The following is a 25,633-nucleotide window of genomic DNA, read 5'->3' on the forward strand; positions in this document are numbered from 1 at the left end:
CTCAGAAGACACCTTGCAGGCAAGAAGGGGCTGGAAAAGAAGTATCAAAGTCATGAAAGGCAAGGCCCTACATCCAAGGTTACTCTATCCAGCAAAGCTACCATTTAGAATCGAAGGGCAGATAAACTGCTTCCCAGAGAAGGTCAAGTCAAAGTAGTTTGTCATCACAAAGTCCTTATTATATGAAATGTTAAAGGGACTTATCTAAGAAAAAGAAGATCAAAAACTGTGAACAGTAAAATGACAATAAACTCACAACTATCAACAACTGAACCTAAAAAAAGAAAACAAAAACAAGTGCAAACTAAGCAAACAACTAGAACAGGAACAAAATCACGGAAATGGAGACCAGAAGAGGGCGGGGGGAGGAGAATGGGAGAAAAGGTACAGGGAATAAGAAGCATAACTGGTAGGTACAAAATAGTCAGGGAAGGTTCAGAATAGTATAGGAAATGGAGAAGCCAAAGAACTTGTATGTACGACCAATGGACATGAATTAAGGAGGAGAGGGAATGCTGGTGGGAGGGGTAGTGCAGGGTGGAGCGAAATATAGGGGAGAAAAAATGGGACAACTGTATTATTATAATCAATAAAATATATTAAAAAAACAAGACGACGAAGAAAAAGATAGTGAGAGGAAGACAAGCACAAAGGGCAAAAATGACAATGAATAAATACCCTTCAAGAATAACCTTAAATGTAAATGGATTAAATGTGCCAATCAAAAGACATAGGAAAACTAAATGGATAAGAAAACACAACCCATATATATGGTGTCTTAAGAGACTCACCTCAGAACAAAAGAGCTACACAGGGTGAAAGTTAAGGGAGAGAAAAAATATTCCAAGCAACTGAACATAAAAAAAAGCTGGGGTAGCAATACTTGTATCAGAGAAAACAGACTACAAAACAAGGGCCACACCAAAGGACAAAGAAGGTCACCACATAATACTTAAAGGACGTGTCCAACAAGAGGATATAACCCTTGTAAACATATATGCAGCCAATATAGGAGAACCTAAATATATAAGGAAAATCTTGGAGGACTTTAACAAAGAAATCAACAGCAATACTGTCATCATAGGGGATTTTAACATTCCACTGTCAACAATGGGTAGATATTCCAAATAAAAAATCAACAAGGATATTGTGGCATTGAATGAAACCCTAGATCAAATGGACTTAATTAATATTTACAGAGCATTTCACCTCCCAAAAGCAGTAAGTCCATTCTTTTCAAATGCACATTGATCACTTTCAAAGATAGATCACATGGTAGGACACAAAACAAGCCTCAACAAATTCAAGAAAACTGAAATCATATCAGGCATTTTCTTGGATCACAACAGCTTGAAACTAGAAAACAACCTCAAGGAAAAAACTTAAACATTCAAATACATAGAGACTGATTAATATGTTATTAAATAATAAATGGGTTAAAAATGTGATCAAGGAACAAATCAAAAAAGTACCTGGAAACAAATGAAAATGAACACACAACAACCCAAACCTGTAAGACAGAGCAAAGGCAGTCCTAGAGTGACGTCCATAGCAATACAGGCCAACCCAAAGAAGATAGAAAAATCTCAAATAAACAACCTAACACTGCATCTAAAAGAACTAGAGGAACAACAACAAAGCCCAGAGCAGGTAGAAGGAATCAAGATCGGGACAGAATTATATGACAAAGAGATTTTAAAAAATTCACAAAATCAGTGAATCCAGGAGCTGGTTCTTCGAAAAGATAAACAAAATTGACAAACCTTTAACCAGACTCATCAAGAGAAAAAGAGGACCCAAGTAAATACAATTAGAATTGAAAGAGAAGTTAACAACTGATACCACAGAAATACAAAAGACTGTAAGAAATTACTGCGAGCAACTATATGCCAAGAAATGGACAACCTGGACAAAATGGATAAATTTCTAGAAACAATCTTCCAAAATTAAATCAAGAAGCAGCAGAAAACCTGAACAGACCCATAACAACCAATGAAATTGAAGCAGTAATCAAAAAACTCCCAACACATAAAAGCCCTGGACCAGATGACTTCACAGGTGAATCTTACCAAACATTCCTCTCTCCTTTTTAAAGACAGTCTTTAAAATTAAGAAGGAACATTGTATCATTTTAAGAAATATATGGTGATGGAATGAAGAAGTACCAATCGGTAGTGATAAAATAATCATAGGGATGTAAAAGTGCAGCATAGGGAATTGCTTTGTAAAGTTTATGACTATCTAACCACTGTGCTATTCACCTGAAACTAATACAAAATAATCGAATGTTAACTGTACTTGAAAAATAAAATTTAAAAAATTTTTAAAAAATTTAAAAAGAGATATACAAAGTTAATTAAATAGACCTCAGAGTCTACTGGAAAGTTTAGTGGTACAAGTACAAATATCTGCTAAGTATGATTCTAATGATTAACTCCTGTGAAATATTTATAATAAATGACTTGTTTTAATCAACTCGATTTTGGGGTGATTTGTTACACAGTATGGAGCTCAGTGGTACAGTAGTGGTCCTGGAAAAACTCTCTCAGTAACCATACACTACACTTACAGATGCATTTGGGAATAAACTCTCATTTGTACCTACCACATTTTCTACAAGTATTTTATTCAGATCTTCTCCACCATTCTGTGCCATTAGCCTCAGAAGTTAACTCATTTCTATGATAAAATTATAGTATCCTCTTTTTCAAACCTGGGGAAGTCAGTGTAGCATACTCTAAACAGTATTAAATATAGAGTCAGGAAATCTGGGTTATAACTTCAACTAAATTGAACTTGGACAAGTCATTTTGATTTCTGTGGGTATAACTTTTCCTATCTATAAAATAAAGGAATTAGAGGCTGGTCACTTAGTTGAGAGCATTATCCCAATACGCCAAGGTTGCAGGTTCCATCTCTGTTCAGGACACTTACAAGAGTCAACCAATGAATGCATAAACAAGTGGAACAAATCAATGTTTCTTTCTCCTCTCCTCTCCTCTCCTTCCCTGCTCCTCTCCTCCTCCCTTTCCATCTCTAAAATCAATAAATAAAAAGTTAAAAAAATTAAAATAAAGGAATTAGAGTATAAAAAATCCATAACAGATAAAATGAGGGGCTACTGAATTTTTCTTTTTCCTTCTGTTTTCCTTGCCAATTACTTATTATTACTTGTCTATGCCTATCTTTAATGACTACCCCTTAATACAACTATTTTCACTATTTTCACATAAAAATGAAATTGAGGGTAAATAAAAGATTACCCAACAGTTAGTAATATAAATGTTAAGAAGGATAATATTTCTTATGTTTTGTCCTTGATTAGCTCTCACAGGTGGTAACAGTGCTCTGGACAGAATTGCAGAATAGAAGTGCAAAGGCAAGTACTCAGGACACAGCTCTTCCACTAACACCTTTTTTTCCTCAACCTTTGTGGGTTTGAACTGAATATTCTTCTTATCTAGGCACTTAAAAATAGCTTTGGTGAAGTGGTATTGTGATAAAGGTTCACACGAAGCCTATTTGTAGAAGACCACCTCCACCATAACCACATGCTCAGAGATGAGCACATCCAGACCCTGAAGCCTCCAGAGAAACTCCCAGGGCTATGTTTGTGGGGGTGGACGAGAGGGGAGGGTTGAAATGTGCATATGCTATAAAACAGTGCACCCCCCCAACCCAAATAGGTGATAATTTCACATTCTAGAAGACATACAGGCATATAAATAAGAGATTGTGGTTGCCATCACTCCTGAGGTTACAAAGCTCTGTTAGGTAGAGATGAACTTGAGCTGTTTTATTAAATCACATTCCATCATTGAAATGCTCCATAAACAATTCTCTTACCAGCAACCTGGGTGAAGAACAAACAATCAGAGATGCCACAGAGACTGTTTCATGGGCATCTCATGGAGGCTTTGTTGTGCTTGTCTGCCACAGGCACCTACGGGAAAACATCATCTAAGAAGTGGTGGGTGAACGAGGTATTCTCTCCATTTGGAATCCCAAATGGGCTGCCCAGGCTCAATGCCAAGTAGCATCAGTGTCTCTCCTAAAGGTAACCAGATATACATTAAGGCCTTGGTTTTTATGAATGGACTACAGGACACAGAACAGAGAAGCTAGAAAAATAATCCTATTCAAATCTTTTCTACTCTATATCCTGATTTCCTAGTTCTCAATAGCTTACATTAATGAGATAGAAAATTTCCAGTTCTCCAATTAAGAACATGATAAAAAAATCTAATGTGTTCTTAAAGAAAACAAGAAAAGCCATGTAGAAGCACATACTTATTTTACTTTGCAGCTCCAGATACTGTAATAACTGCTTATTTGTTAAGCACTAACTCTAACCACAATTTAAAAACTCAGAATTAACAACAGTTTAAGCAGAGACTATATGAAGTGATTAAGTTATAAACTAAAAAAAAAAAAAAAAAAAAAAAAATTGTTATTTAAGAAGAAAAGATATGGTACATAATTCCAAGCAGCACAGTTAAGCAAGTTATCAACAACCAAATAAAGTTGAAATTAAATAATTCTTTTCATTTTGTTAAAAATGAAAACAGATCAACAAAAATCTTCTCATGGAAGACAAAACTGTTATTATAGTTATATCCAGTATGATTCATAAATTGAGAAAAGAAATGATGACTGTTTATCTTAGCACTGAATATTTCACCACTTGGCAAATCATCTCCATTAATCATGTAAAAAATGAACTCACTTCTGAATATGAGTTCCTGGTTTAGGAAAATGTTTACAGATATTCTGCATTAATAAAAAATTCAGAGTTATGTTTTGCTTTTGGATTTTTCACGATTCAGTTTATTCTAATGCTGAATCCAAGGGCTGGTTAAAGATAGTGGTGTTACAATGAACATGAAATTATTCTTCCTACTGAACAGATTTAGAGAAAGAATGGTTGAAAGCTAATATTTATTCTTCTGAAGAACATACATAAATTATGTAAAAGTTTATTAACTGACTCTCTAAAATATCTTCAAGTAATTACTGACTTTCTGTTGCAAATTTTCAACAGGCCAATAGAAGCTTCATTTTATTTTCCCTGAAATTTTATTTTCCCCACATAATGATTTAAATAATTTTAATAAAAATTATTCTTCTTTCTTGAATGAAAACCAGTTTGAATACAGATGGCTTACAGAACAGTACAGAAGTTCCCTTTAATTATCTGGAAATGATAAATCACAAAGAAAATAGACAAATTCTGCTGCAGAGCACTAAAACAAAAAAGCAAAAGCTGGAGGAAGAGGAAAAAGGAGAGAAAAATGCAGAATTTCTAGAGGACACCACAAAGAAACAGTAGTTCTGTATCAGATCAAGATCTAGAAAATGAGACAATGGCTCTAGAGCCCAGCAGGGAGTGCACTGTGTTCACTTAGATTGCTATGGACGTAGGCAAGGCACCCGTTATACGTGGAGCACAGCCTTCCTCACCTTGAAACAGATGAAAAGATTGCTGAGCTCTGGCTCCTTCTGGAGGACAAAGCATTCTTAGACATGCTAGAAGAAATAATTCATGGGAAAGAAAACAGATTCTAACTGGATTAAGAGAGAAAGTTTCAAAATCACATGAGAACTCTATCCAGGGAGATTCTTTGTATCCAGAAAAAGGACTATTCTGGACTCAGCCTTGATCCAAAAGGAAAGCTAGAATTCCGAATCAGTGCTGTCCAACAAAATATTAGGCAAACCAAAAACACAACTTACACAGGCAATTTTAAATTTTCCTGCAGCCACATTAAGAGTAAAAAGGGTGAAATTTTACACATATATTTTACTCAACGCAACATATCCAAATATTATCATTTTAACATTTAAACATATAATGAGGTAATTTTTTACTTTCATGCTACATCTTTGAAATCCTATATGCAGCACATTTGAATTTGCACTTGCCACATTCCAAGCACTTAATTAATAGTCTCAAGTGGCTAGTGGTTACCTTACTGAACAGCACAGGTATAGATGCCCAAAAAACTTTGTCTTTAAAGTCCAAGAGTTTAACTCAAATATACATATATTTATAAGTATTTATATATGTTTATAAATACTTATATATTATAAATACATATTTATGTATTTAGAGAGAGGGGAATGGAGAGAGAAGAGAGGGAGAGAAACATCAGTTGGCTGCCCCTCACATGCCACATGCCCTCCACATGCCCCCAGCTGGGGACCTGGCCTATAACCCAGGCATGTGCCCTGACTGGGAATCAAACCAGTGACCTTTCGGTTCACAGGCCAGCACTCAACCCACTGAGCCACACCAGCCTGGGCTAACGCACAAAGATCTTGACAGGTCACTATTTTCAGGTACATGCTGTAATATTTTAATTTATATGAATCTAAGCTTTGTTTGTTTGTAGTTTCAGAAAATTGTTCTTGATATACTATTTTTGGTATTCTCTCATTGTGAGGGACTCTTTTTTTAAAAAAAATACTATTCTTTTTAAAAAAGATTATATTTATTTTTAGAAAGAAGGGAAATGAGGGAGAAAAAGAGAGAGAGAAACATCAATGTGTGGTTGCTTCTCACACACCCAATACGGGGAACCTGGTCCACAACCCAGGCATGTGCCTCAACTGGGAATTGAAAGCAGCGACCCTTTGGTTCCCAGGCCAGCACTCAATCCACTGAGCCACACCAGCCAGGGTGAGGGACTTTTATTTTTAGGTTGAATCAGGTCTGCCTGTCTTCAGTATTTTTCACTTAATTATAAATCTTTTTCCCCTTTATTTGTTTTATTTAATTTTTTCTTCTATTACACAGCATTGTCTTTGTGTCTATGCTCATGTTCCCTCTAGTTTAATCTTCATTGCTGAAATGATTTTTTCTTTATAAATATTTTCTGATTTGTCACCTCACTTGAGATTATTAAATTCTGATTTTTGTTATTCTTTCATGCCTTATGTCACTTCTTAAAAATGTCTTACACCATGTTCTGACTAGTAAATTTCAGTTGTGATCTATTTTGTGGGTATTTCTTTTTGGTGTGCTCCCATTGTCAACAATGTTATTCTACTCCATATTCAGTTTTTCTTAAACCTTAGTATGGGAATTGACCTTGGTACTTTCCTGGCCCTGGCAGGAAGTGCTGGTTGTCAAGTGTGAAAGTTCACAGGAGCTTCTGGGCTGCCCAAACCTCTCCACCTAACTGCAACCCTGCACCCACCCTTCTCAGAGCAGCCTATGGTCTTTCCCAGGAAAAATGGGCCAGTTGTTCCGGAAGTTGTCCTCGCTTAAGTCCACTAGATGGCCCTTGCTCCACTCTGCTTTTTTCTTAAACAGATGCTGATACCACAATGGGTCTTGTGGCAGTTGGTGATTTTTCCCATCCACTTGAATCTTGGGGTTCTTAGCGCTATCCTGTCACTCAGTTTTGTTGTATATACTGTCTATGGGTATTTGGCCGTGGGATCCAGTTGTTCCATTTTTACGTGAGGACTTGGGCAGCCTGACAAATTATGCTGCCACTGCCATCATCTTCTAGAATCCTCCAAGCAAAATATTTTAATAGATCAGTTTTATATGTCGCCTTTATATTAGCCATGGTAGAGTCAACTTTGGAATGGCAAACACATAAATACTGCTGGGCCCTCAAGAGTGCATGTGCTATCAGTGCCAGAATGACTGCCATGTGACTGAAATAAAAAGTAACAAGACCTTGCTTGTACTTTGACTCTTATATCTCTAAAGATTATGAAAAGCTTAAAGAATCACTGAGTACCAATTAGTCATAAGATACTCTTCCAGAAGCATCAAGATGATGAAGACCCTTTCTCTAAATTAAAAGAGATTGAGTCTAGAAGCTAAAGAAATAACTGAAACACCACATGGAAATAGGTGTAAATCAAGAAACAGTACAAAGCAGGAAATTTTATTTCTGAGGTCGGGGGGCAGAGGGTGTGGGGTAGTGGAAACAGTGGCCATAATCATGACCATACACCCCGTAAGGGTGGGAATGCTATTTATATCATAAGAGACAACATTTCATTAAATATTCATTATAAAAAGTTTCATGAAAAATTTCATTTAAAAAAGATTTTAAAAATTAATGTATGACAGAACAGGAACGGTAAAAATCAAATTTTTTTTAGGTCTAAAGAAAAAGACCATCCTCCAATAATTTACAACAAGATTATCTCATTTAACATCAGTATATTCAAACCTATAAGAGATATTTAAGTCAATATTCTTGATTATTACTTGTACCTCTATTATAGATATATGTATATCTCTGTGGCTTAAAGATGTATCAGTGTGAAATACAATTGTGAAACGTATGAATCTCTTCAGAATAATTAGTAAAGGCTTATCCATATCTTCCCCCCAATTCTCTTTCAACTGATTTTATTGAAACATAATAGTTTAATTTTCTGATTGTTAAACAAAAACACTTTTTTTTTTACTGAGTAAATATAGCGGTAATATTAATAATAACTTAATAATAACTCTCACTTAATAAATATTATGCTGAGAGGCAATATATTAAATATTTTATTGACATTATCTATTTTAACCATAACAACCCTACGTTTATCTTAGAGGGCACTGATGCTCAGCGAGGTTAAGTAGCTTGAATAAAATCACTTAAGTAGAATGTAGCAGAAGTAGGAGTTTGAAGTCTTACTTTCCCAAGTTATAAGTCACACTTGAAAACATATCAAAACATAGAGATGCTCAGGTTAGAAGTGCACTGCAGTTAGGAAAAAGGTAGGTAAGGTCTTGAAAACCCTCTTGTAAAGTTGCATGCATGCAGCCACGGGACCCCACGCCCTCTCTTGAATTTGCTGTGCTGTGACAAGAGCAAAAGCACAACACACAGAACTTTTACTACTTTTTAATTTTTGGCCCATTTTCCCTTTGCTGGTTCCAAAAGGACCACTAGCTAAATGTGGCCCAGAAGGATTTGTCATCTTACTGATGCAAAATAAAGTGATACACTATAAATTTTAGCTTCTATAATTTTTAAAGAGCAAATGAAAAGGATATGTCAAGCAATCTATAAATAACAACAATTTCCTTTATCATCTTATACTCATTTATGAAAAAATACTGAGACCCTTTCATGATATAACATCCACACACTTTTCAGTAAGTTGGAACACTGTCAGCATGACCACTGACTTAAGAAAATACATTTGGAAATCACAACATTCCAACATCTTCAATACTGTGCTATGAAGCAGATGCACTTAAGTAAAAGTGACTTCACAGTGCTTTATATCAGCAAGTTATGGAGAAGACCTAATATTTGGGAGTGAAAGAGAAGATAATGACTAATGGACAAAACAAAAATATTCAGCTCAGGAGGCAATACTACACACAAGTCCAAACTATTTAAAACAAGTTTAGGTTCTGGCTGGTGTGGCTCAGTGGAGTGAGTGCTGGCCTGTGAACCAAGGGGTGTCTGGTTTGATTCCCAGTCAGGGCACATGCCTGGGTTGTGGACAAGGTGCCCAGTAGGAGACACGCGAGAGGCAACCACACATTGATGTTTCTCTCCCTTTTCCCTTCCCTTCCCCTTTAATAAATAAAATAAAATCTTTAAAAAAAAAGTTTAGTCTGTGATTTAATTTCATCTTTTCTAATTAACATTCAGCACACTTCCGTGTTAAAGGATAAAGTTGTATCAACATTCATCACATGCTTCTGTGCTAGATGACAAAATTAAGCTGATGTGATTATCATCTTTACTAACCTTCAGCACTCATGAAGCGGCACTGAGGAGGAGTGAACTTAGTGAGTAGCCTACAAAACACTGCTTAGACATCAGAAAAGGTAATGATCTATGACCTGCTGGGTCAAAAGGTTCAGACCAGACAATTATATTTTATTAATTAGTTATTAAAAAAAAAAGAAAAGACAAGTGTTGGTGAGGATATAAAGAAGTTGGGAATCCTGTTCACTGTTGGGAATGCAAGACGGTGCAGCTGCAATGAAAAGAGTGTGGAAGTTCCACAAAAAATAATTGAAAATAGAACTATATATGTGGTCTGGGTGCATATCCAAAGAATTGAAATTAGGGTCTCGAAGAGATATTGGCATTCCCATGTTTATTGCAGCACTATTCACAAAGGAATGAATAAAGAAAATGTGGCATATACATACAATGAAATATTATTTAAACTTAAAAAAGAAAATATTGCAATATGCAACAATATAGATGAACCTTGACAACATTATGCTGAGCGACATAAAGCAGTCACAGAAAGACAAATATTGCCTAATTCCACTTATATAAGGTATTTAAAAACAGTGAAATTCACAGAATCAAAATGTGGAATGGTGGTTGCCAAGGGCTGGTGGGAGGGAAAATGCGGAGTTGGTAATCAATGGGCATACAGTTTCAGTTGTACCAATCTCCAGAGATTGGCTTGCACCTATGGTTAAAAATACTGTATTGGACACTCAAAAATTCATTAAGAGGAAGATCACATGCTAAGCGTTCTTACCACAATAAAAAAAATTTAAAAATAATTTTAGAGACCAATAAAACCTCCAAACTACCTTGATTCATCAACTATAGTTATCAAACACTAAAAAAAGGGCAAACAAGAGCTCTTCTTCTTTATCAAGAAATTGGAAGAATTACATCACAGTTTGGATTTGGCTCCCTTTCCTTAGAAACAAACTTGACAGCCACCCAAGGCACCTTATGTTTAGTCCTTAACCATCTGAAGGAAAAACAAGGAAGGGCTGTCAATCCCAAGATAAAACAACAGGAAGTATATTTGCTATTTTTCCACATGAGATACATCTGAACTGAAATAAAAGAACAAATCTACTGCACTTCCACTTCACTTGGTTGTTTGAAAAAGGGGTGAGCAGACATCACTGATATATTAAAAGGGATCTCTGAATTCTGGAGAACTTCTTTCCTATGGTTTTATTTAAATGCCCAGAGTAAGCCTCTGTTTCTTATCTGGCTGCCAACAAGACCCAGGGGTTAGGTAGAGGGAATGCATGGGAAGAATGTGTGGCCCAGAGATTATGAGCAAGGGATGAGAAACTAGCTTATCTGAGTTCAAATGTTGCCTTCTTTGCTTATGAATGTAATCTTCTTGAGCGAGTCACTGAACCCTTCTAAACCTCAGCTTCTTCACCAATAAAATGGGGTAAGAGCCTCTCCCTACTGAGGTCATTGTGAAGATTAAATGAAATTGTTTGTAATGCATTTAGCATTTGCCTAGTGGTTGTTCTTTTAAAAGGGATAAAATATATTTGTTACTTGAGGTGCTTCAGATTTTTTACCACTACTTACAGAAAAAAATTATTAATTCCACTAACAACAACAAGCATTTTAGCCTCCAGCACTGAGTAGGAAAGAGTTCTTACTTTGAGGAGGAATGGATAGAGAAAAGACATGTAAAAAAAAACATATATACATAACACATAGACACAGACAGCAGTGTGACGATAGCCAGAGGGAAAGGGAGGTGGGAGTAGGTGGATGTGGGCAATGGGGAAAAAAATGGGGATGGAAAGAGGCTTTGCTTGGGGCGACGGGCACATGATTTAGTGTGCAGGTGGTATTTTATTGAGTTGTACACTTGAAATGTGTATGATTTTGTGAACCAATGTCACCCTAATACATTCAATAAAACTAAATAATGCAAGTGTAGTAAAATCTTAAGTGCAGAATCTAGGAGTATATAGGTGCTCACTGTAAAATTCTTTACCTTTTCATATGTTTTAAATATTTCATAATAAAATGAGGAAAAAATTCAATGCAGAACAGGAAAATGAACAGACTACAGACAGTTGAACTGAATTAGAACAGAACAGAAAACCATACATAGCTAGATCCTTAAGCAAAACACCTTGAACTATACCAGAGCTGTCCTGACTCCTGATGAGACGGAGGCTACCAGATGGACCATGTCATGAACGTGAGAACTGCCCCACTGCTAGAATCCGCATGTCTGGGTCAGAAGAGTAACAGGTGGATGGAGGGACACACTAGAGCTAAGAAAGACATTGATTTCACAGTTCTCCACCATCACACACGGAGCACCTGTGTCTAGGTCATTGTTTTCCTACCAAGAGGTTGAAGACCCAATGATATGCTAAATTATAAGAGTCATGGGCAGATCAACTGACATCATTTAATTAAAGTGAAAAAGATGTCCCATCTTGTCTTCTCTTTTCTTCCTGAATTCTTTGTCATTTTATACATAGATTCCCATATAATTTTTCTTTTTATTATTATTTTTTGAAACAAATTTCCATATGAAATCAAGACTAGAAAGTCAAGTATTAATTCTCAGCATGTAAGTCATCAAGTCTCAGCCGCTGGAAGTAGACACCCAGAAAATGACATACAAATATTGGCTTCATTTCCCAACAACATAATATCAGCTCTCCAACTACTATTCCATAAGGACCATGCAAAACTTTGGTGAGAAGTGCCAGAGGATTACACAATCCTATGAGAACACAGGAGATCCAAGTTAAAACCTAGGGCAGGCATGAACTACAACCTACTTTTAGCAATGTAATCTGAAAGAAGAAATGACATAAAAAAGGCCTTATGTATAGAGTATCTTCATGGGCTGGTGACTAAACAGTAATCTTATCTTCACTACTATTTTCATTTACTCAAATAAATTAATATCTTGAGAGGAGTAACTTTTGTTTTAGAGATTCTGACTTACAAGGAAGAGTTATAAATATCTGGCTTCTAAGAAATGTATAGCCACAGATGCTTATTTAATCTCAATGCTGTTTTCACCTCATTTCCTAAAGAACAGTAGATCATACTGTTCAGGGCTAAAGCAAATTGTAATCCAGACCTCCTAATATTTCTCTTTGCCTTTGTCCTAGTCAAGGACTCTTACCTAAAACACTCTGCCTCCTGCTGTGGAAATGGTTTATATTATTAAAGGTTTGCTCTGAAGAGGGGAAAAAAACGGTACTTAACTACTAACCATAGTAGTAAAATGTCAGTAATGGGATATTGTTAGTACTCAAGCACAGTGTATTTCACATAAATTGTAGTACAGATGAACTACACTCTAATAACATGATCCCAGGGCTCCAGGGCCACTACTGGGCCAGCTATTAGCAGTCACAAAGCTGGGATGGAAGTTTGCATGGTGATAATAACGACCATGATTCAGTGAGCACCTACTGTCTGCCAAGCACCGTGTGACAGATGTTATTTATGTCATGTCTAATTCTCACAACCATCTATAAAGGTAGGTATTATTACCTCCAGGTTTTTCTGGCTTGGGAAGGTAAAGTAACCCTATCAAGAAGAGTCTACCCATTTTAACACCATAATAGTAAAACATTGGTCAAGTTATTTATGTCCCCAGGCCCCATTTTTTTTCATCTATACAATGAGAAGCACACCACCTGCCCTTCAAAGAGCTGCTGTGAGAGTGAACTAATGCGGGTAAGGCGTATAGCACAATACCCCATACCTACTATGTGAGCAATGAACATCAACTAATGAGATATCAACAACACTTTTATGCCCACAAAATAAATGAACAAACAGAACAAAAACAGCAAAAATACTCCAAGAGGCCTTGCCTTTTTTTTAAACATCTGTATTTAAAATACTCTAACTTATCTCTGAGGACACTTTGTATTGAGATGCTAAACTTTTTTTTTAAATTTTAATCTTTATTGTATTTTTTTCCCATTACCATTTAGTCCCCTTAAAACCCCCTCCCCATAACAATCACCGCACTGTTGTCCATGTCCATGAGTCCTTTTTCCTTTTTGCTCAGTCCCTCCACCCTCTAACCTCCTTTTGTTTGTTTTCTGGTAGGCAAGAGGATAGCAGGAAAGAAGATAGAGATAATAAAATAGTTATATTTATCTTACTGTTATCAGTTTTCTCTATTATTTTATTCTTATTTTTCTCAGTACCATTACATTATGGCAATACCTAGTCCATCTATACTGTGAGCAATCTGAACTATGTATTTGTGTATTTATTTATCCTTCTAAAGTAAAAAGTTATTAAAACCCTACAACCAACATCTGACTTCAAGTACAAAATATCCCAGACTTAAATGCAATAACCATATTAGCGATGTGGGTAATATATGTCTTTCTCGGTTTTAGAAATAGAGTAATGTGCAAATTATTTATCTCAGCTTCATTTTGTTATAATGACCCATCAAATTTATATTCCCTATTCATCATCCAAATGGGTCAATAAAATTTTCAGCTGACTTGTAAGACAGCAAAACTTTTCTTACCACATAACTGTCTCCTATTGTTCTCAGTTCTAAATAATATAAAAATAGCTTTTACTATACCTGTTCAATTGACAAAAGTCAGCCAGTTTTCATCCTTTCTATCTGAGGAACTTTTGCATTATGTTATAAAACTAAGTTGTAGAAGTAAATGGTATGTCATCCTTGGTATACTTCTCCTGAACAGTTCTCTCCCAGAGTCACTGATTCATTGAACACAATATTATTTAGCACTTACTATGTGTCAGGCATTGTGCCAGGTCCCTAAGATACAAGCACTAAGAAAAAATAAACCAAATGTGTACTCTGAAAGAGGCTATAGTTTTGTGGAAAAGACAAAAATGCAGTGAATAATCATACAATCACTGCAACTGAAACAAGTGCTACAAAGAAGAGGGTCCTACATGCCCATAATGGGAGGATGGGACCGAGTTAGGGAGGTCCAGGGGGCTTTCCCAGGAAAGCAATACTTGAACTGAGGTGTGATTAAGGATGATTATGAGTCAATAAAATAAAGAGGCAAGGAGAGCATTCTAGACAGAGGGGACAAAGGAGCATGGAAACGTGAAAGACCAATGTGGCTGCAGCAGAGACCAAGGAGAAGCTTGGCTGATGCGCGAGGGCTGACACAGATCCCTGTGGTCATGTTCAAGAGTCTCCTTTTTATCCCAAGAACAACAGGAATAGAATGAAGAGTGGCGACATGATCTGATTTGTATCTTGGATGCCCTTAGGGAGACTAGATTATAGTAATTCACAGGGAAAGTTTGTAGACTGCTGCAGTGATCCAGAAAAAAGATTATGTCAGTATAGAGCACACTGGTAATGATGAAAATTAATATTCAGAAGACATATGTTGACAGGACCAGATGTCAGTACTGTGCTATGAGCTGTGCATGCATTAACTTTTGGAATTCTTACAAACAATATGTGAGACAGGTATTCTTTTCTATTCTTGTCTACATTTTAGAGATTAGAATATTGAGGCAGGAAGAAATTTGTCCAAAATCCAGGTGGTAAACAGAACCAAAACCCAAACCAATAGTTACTCAACTTCAAAGCCAACTACAAAATTATTGCATAAAAATTAGACAGACAGTTAGAAAAAAGGGTCTCCATAAAGAAGTTTCAAAACTTAGAAGCTTCTTGACCTACTTCATCAAGGTTCCAAGTAATAAGGCCTGAAAAACACAGTGTTAGGTTTCCCCATAACAAAATGGATTCTCCTTTGATATTTTATATTTATGGAAGGCATACCTATTTCAACATATCGACTTGGCAAGTCCCTCATTTCACTGGCATGCCGTTCCTTCACTGAGCATATCTAGAAAATAAATTTACAGGTCATTTCATTCATTTGATGAAAAACTCTTAATAACATTTCATTCTATATATGCTAATTTCATTAATTTAGCAATGTAGCACTGAAGATGGAGAGCAGACAATCTACCCATTGGCTTAAATGACAAAAATTAATTCTGACAACATAAATACTGCAATTGTTACTTATATTCTTCAAAATTATTCTTTGATAAAGTTTATTCAAAGGCAAAGAAAGAAAAGACACTATCATATAGTTTTAACATGTTTCCAATGATCCATTCTCTGCAACTCTACTTAAGGGCTCCTTCTATCATCATACAAATAAAGTCCTGGCAGAAGTACATATCCAAAATGCCCAATAGCTAATCTGGGCAGCATTCATACTAGGCCTTGTGTTCCTAATTACATATTAGTAATTTATTTTACTGTTGCTAAATAATACTTTGCACAAGTGGCACATGCTGTTTTTCTTTTAAGCATATTAAAATCAATGTGCTACATAATTTAAATCATGTGTGGGTAAACTACAGCCTGGCCCAGGCCTGTATTTTTAAGGTCTGCAAGCTAAGAATAGTTTTTACACTTTTAAGGGCCTGGAAGGAAGGAAGAAACAAGAGAAGGAAGTTAGGAAGGAAGGAAGTTAGGAAGTTCGGAAGTTCGGAAGTTAGGAAGGAAGGAGGGAAGGAAGGAAGGAAGGAAGGGAGGACTGGGAAGAGGGAGGGACAGAGGGACAAGTGAAGGGGGGAGGTAATACTCCGCAGAAACAGAATGTAGCCCATAAAATCTAAAATATTTAATGCTAGCCCTTTATAAAGTCTGCCAATCCCTATTTTAAATTATATGTATACAGTTTGGATATATATATGTGTGTATTCATCACACACACACAACACATGGTTGTTTTAGGGTAATAAAACTACATATATTTTCTATTTTCTTTGCTCCATTTTCTAAAGTAAATAAGAAACCAAAATTTTTTAGGTTTAGCCATGGAGGTAAAAACAATCTAAAGTTGAATACTGATTATATTCACTTTTGTAAATGATCAGGTTTTTTTCCTTTTTCTTTTAGATAGCATTTATTGTGTTATTTTATAGTGCTACCCTAAGTATAGTTACAATATAGAAAATTCTAAAATGTAGAAAATCCCAGAAGGAAAAAAACAAATACTATTCATTGTCTCATCACAAAGTGAACACCATTAACCCTTTTTTAAAAAAAAAATGTTATAAGCCTGACAATTTAATAAAAAAATTTAATATATTTTTTAACTATCCTTTGACAATTCTTTAATGTCTTTATAGCAGCATTTCATTATATGAGTGTCCTACAATTTACTTAATCAGTCCAATTTTAGACATAAGTTTTTGTTTCTATCTATCTCTGATGCAAGCAATAGTACAATCAACATAGTTGGATATAAAACTTTTGGACTTTTGATTCCTTAGGATAAATTCCTACAAGTAGAACTGATAGATCAATGGGTATGAACAAGGCTTTCTTTGGTTTGTTTAACACACACATCCAAACTGCTGTTCAGCAAAAGAGTGACTATGTGAGAGCCATCACTTTTTCTAACACAGGACTCAAACCTATGACTGTGGAAGCATAAGCATTTGCTTAGAAGTGACCAGCTATTTTCTCCCTTGATTGTTTTTATCATTTGTCTCCTGTCCATCTCTGACAATTTCTTCTTTACTTCCCCAATGTTCACAATTTCCTTTTTCTTGACTTTTGATTTTATGTTATTCACTCCTCTCCAGAAAGCCAAATGAACAACTCGTTTAATGTACTAATAAAAGTACACAAGGATGTTTAAAAGGGTTTGAAATATAATTATATAAAGTATGAGTATATGTGTGTCTCTGTATTTGTGTGTGTGTCTATATACATATCTATATATGTTATCCGTATGCAAAAAGACACGCAGGGTATGATTATTATAAGTCTCATTAACTCAAAAGAATGTAACAATGCAACTGTACACCTACTTTTGCCCACCCCCATGTGTGTGTGTGTGTGATGTTAACTAAAGCTTCTGAGCAACTCTAGACACCATTCCTAAATTAAGGGCTTTGTAAAACAGACATAGCTCTTAGGAAGATTATGGTACAGTAGGGGAGATACACAATTAAGCAAGGCACTTTCCTCAAGTGCAATGGGGAAGTGCAGAAGTGCAGAGCAGGGCATCTGCTGGCTGGGGAGAAAAGCTGTCTGGAAGAAGTGAACTTAGGCGAGGCTAACTGTGTCTCCATGGCCATGCTACAACCTCTCTGAAAACAAGGACAAATGGCACCACTGGCAACAAGGCTATGGCTCTCTATTCTACTCTCCTCAGTTCTGTGGCCTGAGCTCTTATCCCAGCACGTCTCATACATAAGCGGCAGCAGGTTTAGGTGGGTGAGTTGCAAAGTGCTACCCTACGCTCATGTCCTGCATAAGAGCAGATCAATGATTTCAAGAGCCCTTTTCACCTTGACAGGTAGTTTCTTGCCCACAAACCTAATTTGCTTCATCCAAGTTTCTCCTTCAGTTCTCCACTTACAAGTCTAATAGGCATCTCAAGTGGAAACATACAAAAACAACTCCTGATGTTTCCCCTCTAAGCATTCTTCATTAGAAGTCTTTCCCCTTTCAGTAAAAGGTAGTTTCATCTTCTAGTTCCTCAGGTAAAACAAAGAACCATTAGTTCTTTTTCTTACATGCTATATCTAACCATTAACAAATATTGTGGGGTCTACCCTCAGTACATATTCGGAATCCAGTCATCCCTTGACTGTTTCATCAGCTGATCCAGGACACCATGTTCTACTGAGGTGACAGGAGTAGCCTCCTAACCAGTCTCCTCTCTTCCCTGAACCTTGTCTGTGTACGTCCACACTGCAGCCAGAGTGAACCTTTTAAAATCCAAGTTGGATCATTTAACTAATTCCTGTGCTCAAACCCTCTCCTGCCTTCCCAGCTCACTCTGATCCCCTACACGATCTCCTCCACGACAACACACCCACATACGTCTCTCTCTCTACTGTCACCTTCTATTCCTCTCCTCCACACCTGTTCCACCCCCTCTGGTGATGATGCTCTCCTTATGTTCCATAAAGAAACAGTCATCAAACTCTTGCCATGAGGATTCCACCCTTCAGGCTGCTCCCTGTGCTGAGCTCCTCCCCCACAGCTACAGCTACAGCTACAGGGCTTCCTCCCTCAAGATCTCTGCCTGGATGACACATGAGTTAGGAGGGATGTCTTCCCTGAATCACCATAAATTAAATGACACCCACCTCTGATCCCTTTCCCCATTTTTGTGCTTAATTACTGCCCTTGATATTCACCACCAACATGGCATGTTGACTTACTTGTCCAGTTCTCCTCACTAGAATGAACATAAATTTGCCCAGGGAGGGAATTCACTCGTTTATTTATTTATGTATCTGCCACACCAGAACATTGCCCAGTGTTATGTGAATGAATGAATGAAAGAAAGAAAGAAATGGTTAGCTGTAATTACACACTTTAGTACACTGTGGTAGTTGTTTCTCACCAATAAGATTGCTCTCTCTGAGAGAAAGATTATGTCCTATCTTCCCTTCCTTCAACAGAAGGCAGTAAGATTCTCCACTGAGAAGTACTCAACATATTCATAGTTGAGTCTGAAGAAGAGGAATCTCCAATAAAGTGAAATATTTGACATGAAAAATCATGAGTTGGATTGTCATTTAAGCACAAAATGCATTAGTTTCCCATGGCTGCTGTTTGTGGTAACAAATTACCACAAACTTGGTGGTTTAAAATAACAGAAATTAATTCTTTCACAGTTCTGTAAGCAAGAAGTCAGATCGGTTTCACTGGGCCAAAAATCTAGGTGTTAGTAGAGTTGCACTCCCTCCGGAGGCTCTAGAGAAGAATCTAGAATCCTTGCTTCCTCTAGCTGCTGAGGGCTGCCAGCACTTCTTGGACGCATCACTCCACTCTGATCTCTGCCTCCATGGTCACACTGCCTTCCCCCCTTTGGTGGTAGCACTCCCTCTTTAAGGACACATGTGATTGCATTTAGGACCCACCCATGGTCCGTCTGACTCTAAAGCCAGGGCTCTTCCAATGGACTACTGCTGGCATACCTTCTCATACCACTTTAATATTATCCAGTTAATACAGGATAATATTCCCATCTCAATATCCTTAATTAATCACATCTTTTGCCATAGTCTTTTGCTATTTAAAAAAATGTTTACAGGTTGCAGGAATTTGCACTTGCTCTTTTTTGGGGTCATTATTCAGCCTAATACAAAAAGCATTTCTTGTAGAAATCAGTGAACTTCTTATGTTTCCCTACAGGTTAACTGTCTTTGTTTTTCACCAAAAGAAAAGAAAAGTCACAAGTTTAAAACAAACAAAAAACGCCACTTGGTCCATTTAAATAACTTGAAAAAAATCAACAATGTAAGTTTTTTGGTGAATAATGACACGTATGGGATAGGGAGACTGGAGAATCATTTCTACTATCCAAGGCTCTGGACACAACTTCCTTCCTGTTATTAATATGAATCTGGCTATGTTCACTTAACATATGAAAACAATTCAGGTATGTTCAGTTAAGAAAGAGAACTTAAATCCTACCAATGTAAGAGATGGGAGGTACCTAACCTCAAGTAAATTATGCTTTTGTTTTGGTAATAAGAAGCATGGCATTAATCATTTTTATGCTTCCCTTTTCCAGGGAAGAGTAAATTTTAAACAGCGATGTCTCTTTCATGACTTCTATAGAATTTTATGATACAATAAGGACAGCTAATATTTATTATGCACAATATGTCAGATTCTATGCTAAGGTCTTTATATGCGTTCTCTCACTTAATCATCCTCAAAACTTATCATGTGAAAATAACTAGTACTCCCAAGTTGCAGATGAGGAGGTTAAGTCTCAAGAGAGGGTCACTAGGAAGTGAATGGAGAACATGTAGTTGACCCCTGGTCCATCTGACTCTAAAGCCAGAGCTCTTCCAATGGACTACTGCTGGCATACCTTCTCATACCACTTTTACCTCAGCTAATTTTTAGTTTATTTTGTTTAGGTTAAGCTATATAGCTTAAAAGGGAAACAAACAACTTTTGGCTCTTAAGTATTTAATATGAGACAAGCACTGTTATTCATGAATAAATGTGAATAAACTTTGGGCCTCTTTTGCAGAATAGCTAAATTTCATTTACATGGGCACATAAAGGGCAGATAGTTATTTGCCACAAAGTAGTGCCAAATCTTATTGACAATAAGTCTAGGGCTCTACTCCTTTATATTATTACCAAGCAAGCAAGATGATTTAGTTTTATCCTTCTTTTTCTGCCATTAGCTCTAATGAAGAAGCTGAGTCCAAGCTAAGGGAAATGGAAAGAACGAGAGAGAAAGGAAAACCTGATGAACCCACAAAACTACTCACATCTTCTACAACTAGCCAAGACCAAAGGGGTTATGGGAAATTTTAAAAAAAGACTTTAAAAAAGTAGCACCTTGTGAACATAAAAAAGTTCACAGTTTGTTTTTCACAGCATGGAAAAGAAAGATTCTGTCTTAAAATACATGCTTATGAAAGGACCAAGCATTAAACGATGATCACATGACAATAATACTCAGGTGAAAATATGCTGGTTACAAGAAGCCACTCAAGAACTCCTATTCCTTTGAACCATCCTCAAAGATCTATAACAACATGGACTTATTATAAACCAAGCAAAACCACCTTGACAGAAGTCCCCCAGCCAATAATCAATGTCACATTGTCCTTCCAACAGAGGCTGCAGGGGTACATATCTGGGCGAAGACTTATATCATCCCGGGGCACATTGGTGATTCTTTGCTTTGAGGTAATGTCAAAAATCTTCACACCCTGGAAAATAAAACAGCATTAAGCACCTTCTTCTTGGGAGAAGAAAAGTAAATGAAAATTTATTAACAGCCACTGCTACACACCACTGATAACCAGCACTGCAAAATACTGACAGTGGTTACTGAGCACCGCTGGGAGCCATGCAAAGGAAATGCTCTTACTCCACAGAAACCTGTGAGAACCCCAAACAAAAGAAAGCCTCTATACTTCTTTCTGGACAAAAGCAATTTTATTAGTGGACAGCATTAGTGGTTCAAACACAACACATATGTGAAATGTACAGATGTCAACAACTGCATTTCTAAAATGACAGACAAGTAGCATTTCTAATATATTACTCCACTCACTACAAAATGAAGTTTGCTGTTTAGAAACACTTTGAAATTGAAAATCTACTATGTAAAGAAAACTACACCTGACATTTAAAGTGCTCAAAAGGAAACATCAAGCAAGCTGCTAACTACAAATAAACCAAGAGGCCACAAGTTTGTTTACCTTTACTGTGACCCAAAAAAAGTAAGAAAAAGTCCTGAATAGCAAGGTAGATTCCAGGAGAAGAGAATAGAACTAATTTACTAAATTATACCTTGAAATTCCAAAGGATATGACAGGTGGAAAAACAATTTTTAAACTATCTATTAGCTCTAACTCCTATTGAGTAAGCTTTAAGTCTGGCACCAAAAGTCATGATCCACTTTTTAAAAGACAGGCCTGTATTTTGCTTGTGATTATGCTGGGAATAAAAATGGAATCAGCAATATTCTGCACTTGTTTCATATCAACTGTTACTTGCCCTTGGCTAATAGACAGATGGTATTTTCAAGACCACATTCCCAATGCAGCCTTTCGATTATTAAGATGCCTTTTCATTTTCTTGGCTATTCTCCATGCCCCGGGTTTCTTCCTCTAAAACAGAGTACAGAATATGTTGGGAGTTGCTCTAATATGAAAGCCAAGAGCAATCTAATTTCTTTAACCTTCCAGGTATGGTGTGAATTGTCATTTGTATTTTTTAGAAATGACCACTGCAGCAAGTGGCACCTTTTCCCTTTGTTACCGCCCTCAGTTTGACCCACTCCTTTGGTTCTGAAGAAGCATTAGGAAGAAGGAAACATGCTTTTTACCATATTATTGGCCCAAGCAATCAGATGGCCTCTCCACTTCACATTCCTTATGTTCCCTTCCCCTTCATGTAAAATAGAAGACTTCCACCTGCTCATCCAAGAGCGTTCAAACAGCAGCAACTAGAAACAAAAAACAAAATTTCAGAAAAGAAGAAAAGAAGTATTAGATTCCTTTCTCACTATTTTTGCCTGGCCATTGACTAAATGACAAACAAGTTATTCTCAGAAATTGTTATGCAGACTGATAGTACTACACAATTTGGTTTTTGGAAAGAATTTCCGCTACATTCTATTCTGCTCAGGATACTGTTTAAAATGTAAGTGTTGAAGTTACTACAAAGTCAAGCCACAAGATGGCACCAAAATACCAAAATTCATGGAGAATAACGCACATCAGTCAGTTAAAAGATTTGTATCACAAAATGTTCTTCAAATGATTGCCCAAGAATTAATTTATTTGGTAAACTGGGAAATCAAAACTTCATAATTTTTCCCTGAAAGTAACAAATTATTTAGCGATTATACCACAATAGTTGGAAGCTGTCTGTTTTTCATTTAACCCAAGAAAAATAATTTAACAATGACATTTGAGCAATAATTCATGTGATAAGAGAAATAAATTTGCTTTAGTATTAAACTTCTTTTAAAAGTTCAGAGTAGCTAGGGTCTTTATTTTCATGGGAAGAATCTGTAATATAAAATCTGCTGGGTAAGTTTATTACTGAATATTAACTGGTCAAAACCTCTAAAACTGTAATTCTAATGATTCATGCATTTTAAAGGATATAATAAAATATTTTTCTTGATATACCCAATTTAAATACTTTAAGAAAAGACATTTATGCAATATATAACATACAACTTCACACATGTAATCCTAAAACATTTACCATTTAAAAGCAAATGCTGATGACAGATTCCATAACAGAATTTTTAAAATTCCTATCATCAGAGTCAATTTCAGTTTACCTAGTATATTCTGTGTCCCTTTCTACCCACAAAGAAGGGAGACAATAGGCATTAGAGGAGAGTAAAATTCGTATTTTACTTTCATTTTTTTAAATATCTTTCTCAATAGTTAGGGTCATATAGTTAGAAAAGACATAATAAAGAAAAAAAATCCTAAAATTAAATTAGTGTTCATCTTTACAAATAAGCAGAGTATGGTCACTTTTAAAGGCCATGACTGACGTTCTCTATTATCCTTGGAAAAGAAAGGTGGCCTCACAAAGTCCACAGTAGAGACTGGAAGCAGGACTTTCACTTATGGAATGAAAGTGAAAGTCTGAACTTATGGAGTCCTGTCTTTCCATTACAGAGAGACAGGACATCCTCTCAAAGGACCTTCTAAATGCACTTCTTGTCTTTCCTTCCCCACCCCCCCAGGTTCTAAGTAAGAAATCACCACCAGGTCTCCTTACTTCCAGTTAGAGATCCTTAGGTCTGCTCTTTGTCTGAGATTCAGCCTCTCCCCAAGAGCCAAGAAGGTCCCTGAATGTGTTCAGTATTTTGTACTAGGATAGGTTTGAAATATGGGGAAGGAAGAGAAAGCCTGAGAATACAGCTCCCACTACACACTCCACTAAAGATAGGTAGCTAAAATTAATTATACTAAACACGAAGAATTGATAAGATTGAAACATTCATCTTCCATCAGTAGTCTGGATCAGGTGGGGGTGACTCTGTGCCAGGCCCAGGAAGTGCGCCATCACCACCTGCCGGGAGGAGCGAATGGCGGTGGGGTGGCCAGGATGAAAGCGCGCTGGAGCTCTCGCCCCATCAAGTTCCTGTCCCCCACCAATTCCTACCTGGAAATTACTGATGCAGTATTAAAAGGGAACAAATTACAAATTGCACCTTTGTTAGAAAAGTTAAATATGTCCCAAATTTTAAATTAAAAATTCTATGAAATGATAGAAGTAAGACCTCAGTGAAGGCATGATTCAACTCACTATAAGAAAAAGCCTGCCTCTTCTGGGCAGGATAATGGTGCAGTAAAAGCAGTACTCGCCTCCTCCCACAACCACTTCAAAATTACAACTAAACCGACATCTGGTCAAGATGGAGGCACAGGTAGATACACTTTGTCTCCTCTTATAACCAAAAGGAGGACAACAACAAATTTAAAAACAAAAAATAACCAAAACTGCCAGAAAATCGACCTGTATATAAGCCCAACAACCAAGGAGCTAAAGAAGAAACATTCATCTAGACAGGTAGGAGGGGCGGAAAGGGGCAGCCGGGGCAGAGAGGACACGTGGCAAGGCAGTGGCTGGAGGACAGGACGGGCGAGGTGGTGGTTAGCAGACTGGGCAGTTCCACATTTGAGTGCAGATAAACTGGGAGGAACAACAGCTAGGGAGCAAGACAGCGCAACCCAGGGTTCCAGCGCTAGAAAAGAAAGCCTCAAAACCTCTGGGGGTTTTCAAATCTGTGGGGGTCGCAGGGTGGGAGAAACTCCCAGCCACATAGGAGAGTCTGTTGGAGAGACCTGCGGGGTCCTAGAATGTACAGAAACCCAGCCACCTGGGAATCAGCACTAGAAGGGCCCAATTTGCTTGCAGGTAGCAGGGCAAGTGACTGAAAGCTTGCAGGTAGCAGGGCAAGTGACTGAGCAAGCAGCACTGTTCCCTCGCAGACCCCTCCCCGACACACAGAGTCACAACACAGAGACCAGGGTTGTCCCGTCCTGGCAAATACCGAAGGCTCTGCCTCTCCAAACATAACAGATGCCCTGAGACAAAGAAATATGGCCCAAAAGAAAAAACAGATAAAAGTTCCAGAAATAGAACTAAGCAATGGATAGCCAATCTATCAGATGCACAGTTCAAAACACTGGTAATGATGCTCACTGAATTGGCTGAGTATGGTTGCAGAATGGAGGAGAAAGTGAAAGCTACGCAAAGTGAAATAAAGAAAAATATACAGGGAACCAACAGTAAAGGGAAGGAAACCGGGACTACATCAACAATTTGAAGCAGAAGGAAGAGAAAAACATTTGACCAGAACAGAATGAAGAACCAAGAATTCAAAAAAATGAGGAGAGGCTTAGGAACCTCTGGG

General features: G+C 37.0%; 1 protein-coding gene across 3 annotated transcripts in view; it reads right to left on the reverse strand.

Moving 5' to 3' along the window:
• The window catches only part of VPS41 (VPS41 subunit of HOPS complex), a 208,942-nt gene that overhangs the window by 71,778 nt on the left and 111,531 nt on the right, over window positions 1-25,633 (reverse strand). For all 3 annotated transcript variants that reach the window (XM_054564168.1, XM_054564169.1, XM_054564170.1), the window contains 3 exons: window positions 22,571-22,690; window positions 21,300-21,446; window positions 15,499-15,565 (listed from right to left, as the gene is read on the reverse strand). In XM_054564168.1, coding sequence (XP_054420143.1) covers window positions 15,499-15,565; window positions 21,300-21,446; window positions 22,571-22,690 — 334 coding nt within the window. The remainder of the gene's footprint in view (window positions 1-15,498; window positions 15,566-21,299; window positions 21,447-22,570; window positions 22,691-25,633) is intronic.

Source organism: Pteronotus mesoamericanus, unplaced genomic scaffold (genome assembly GCF_021234165.1).
Source record: "Pteronotus mesoamericanus isolate MK-2021 breed Mesoamerican mustached bat unplaced genomic scaffold, CSHL_Meso_final scaffold_85, whole genome shotgun sequence".
NCBI classification, from domain to species: Eukaryota; Metazoa; Chordata; class Mammalia; order Chiroptera; family Mormoopidae; genus Pteronotus; species Pteronotus mesoamericanus.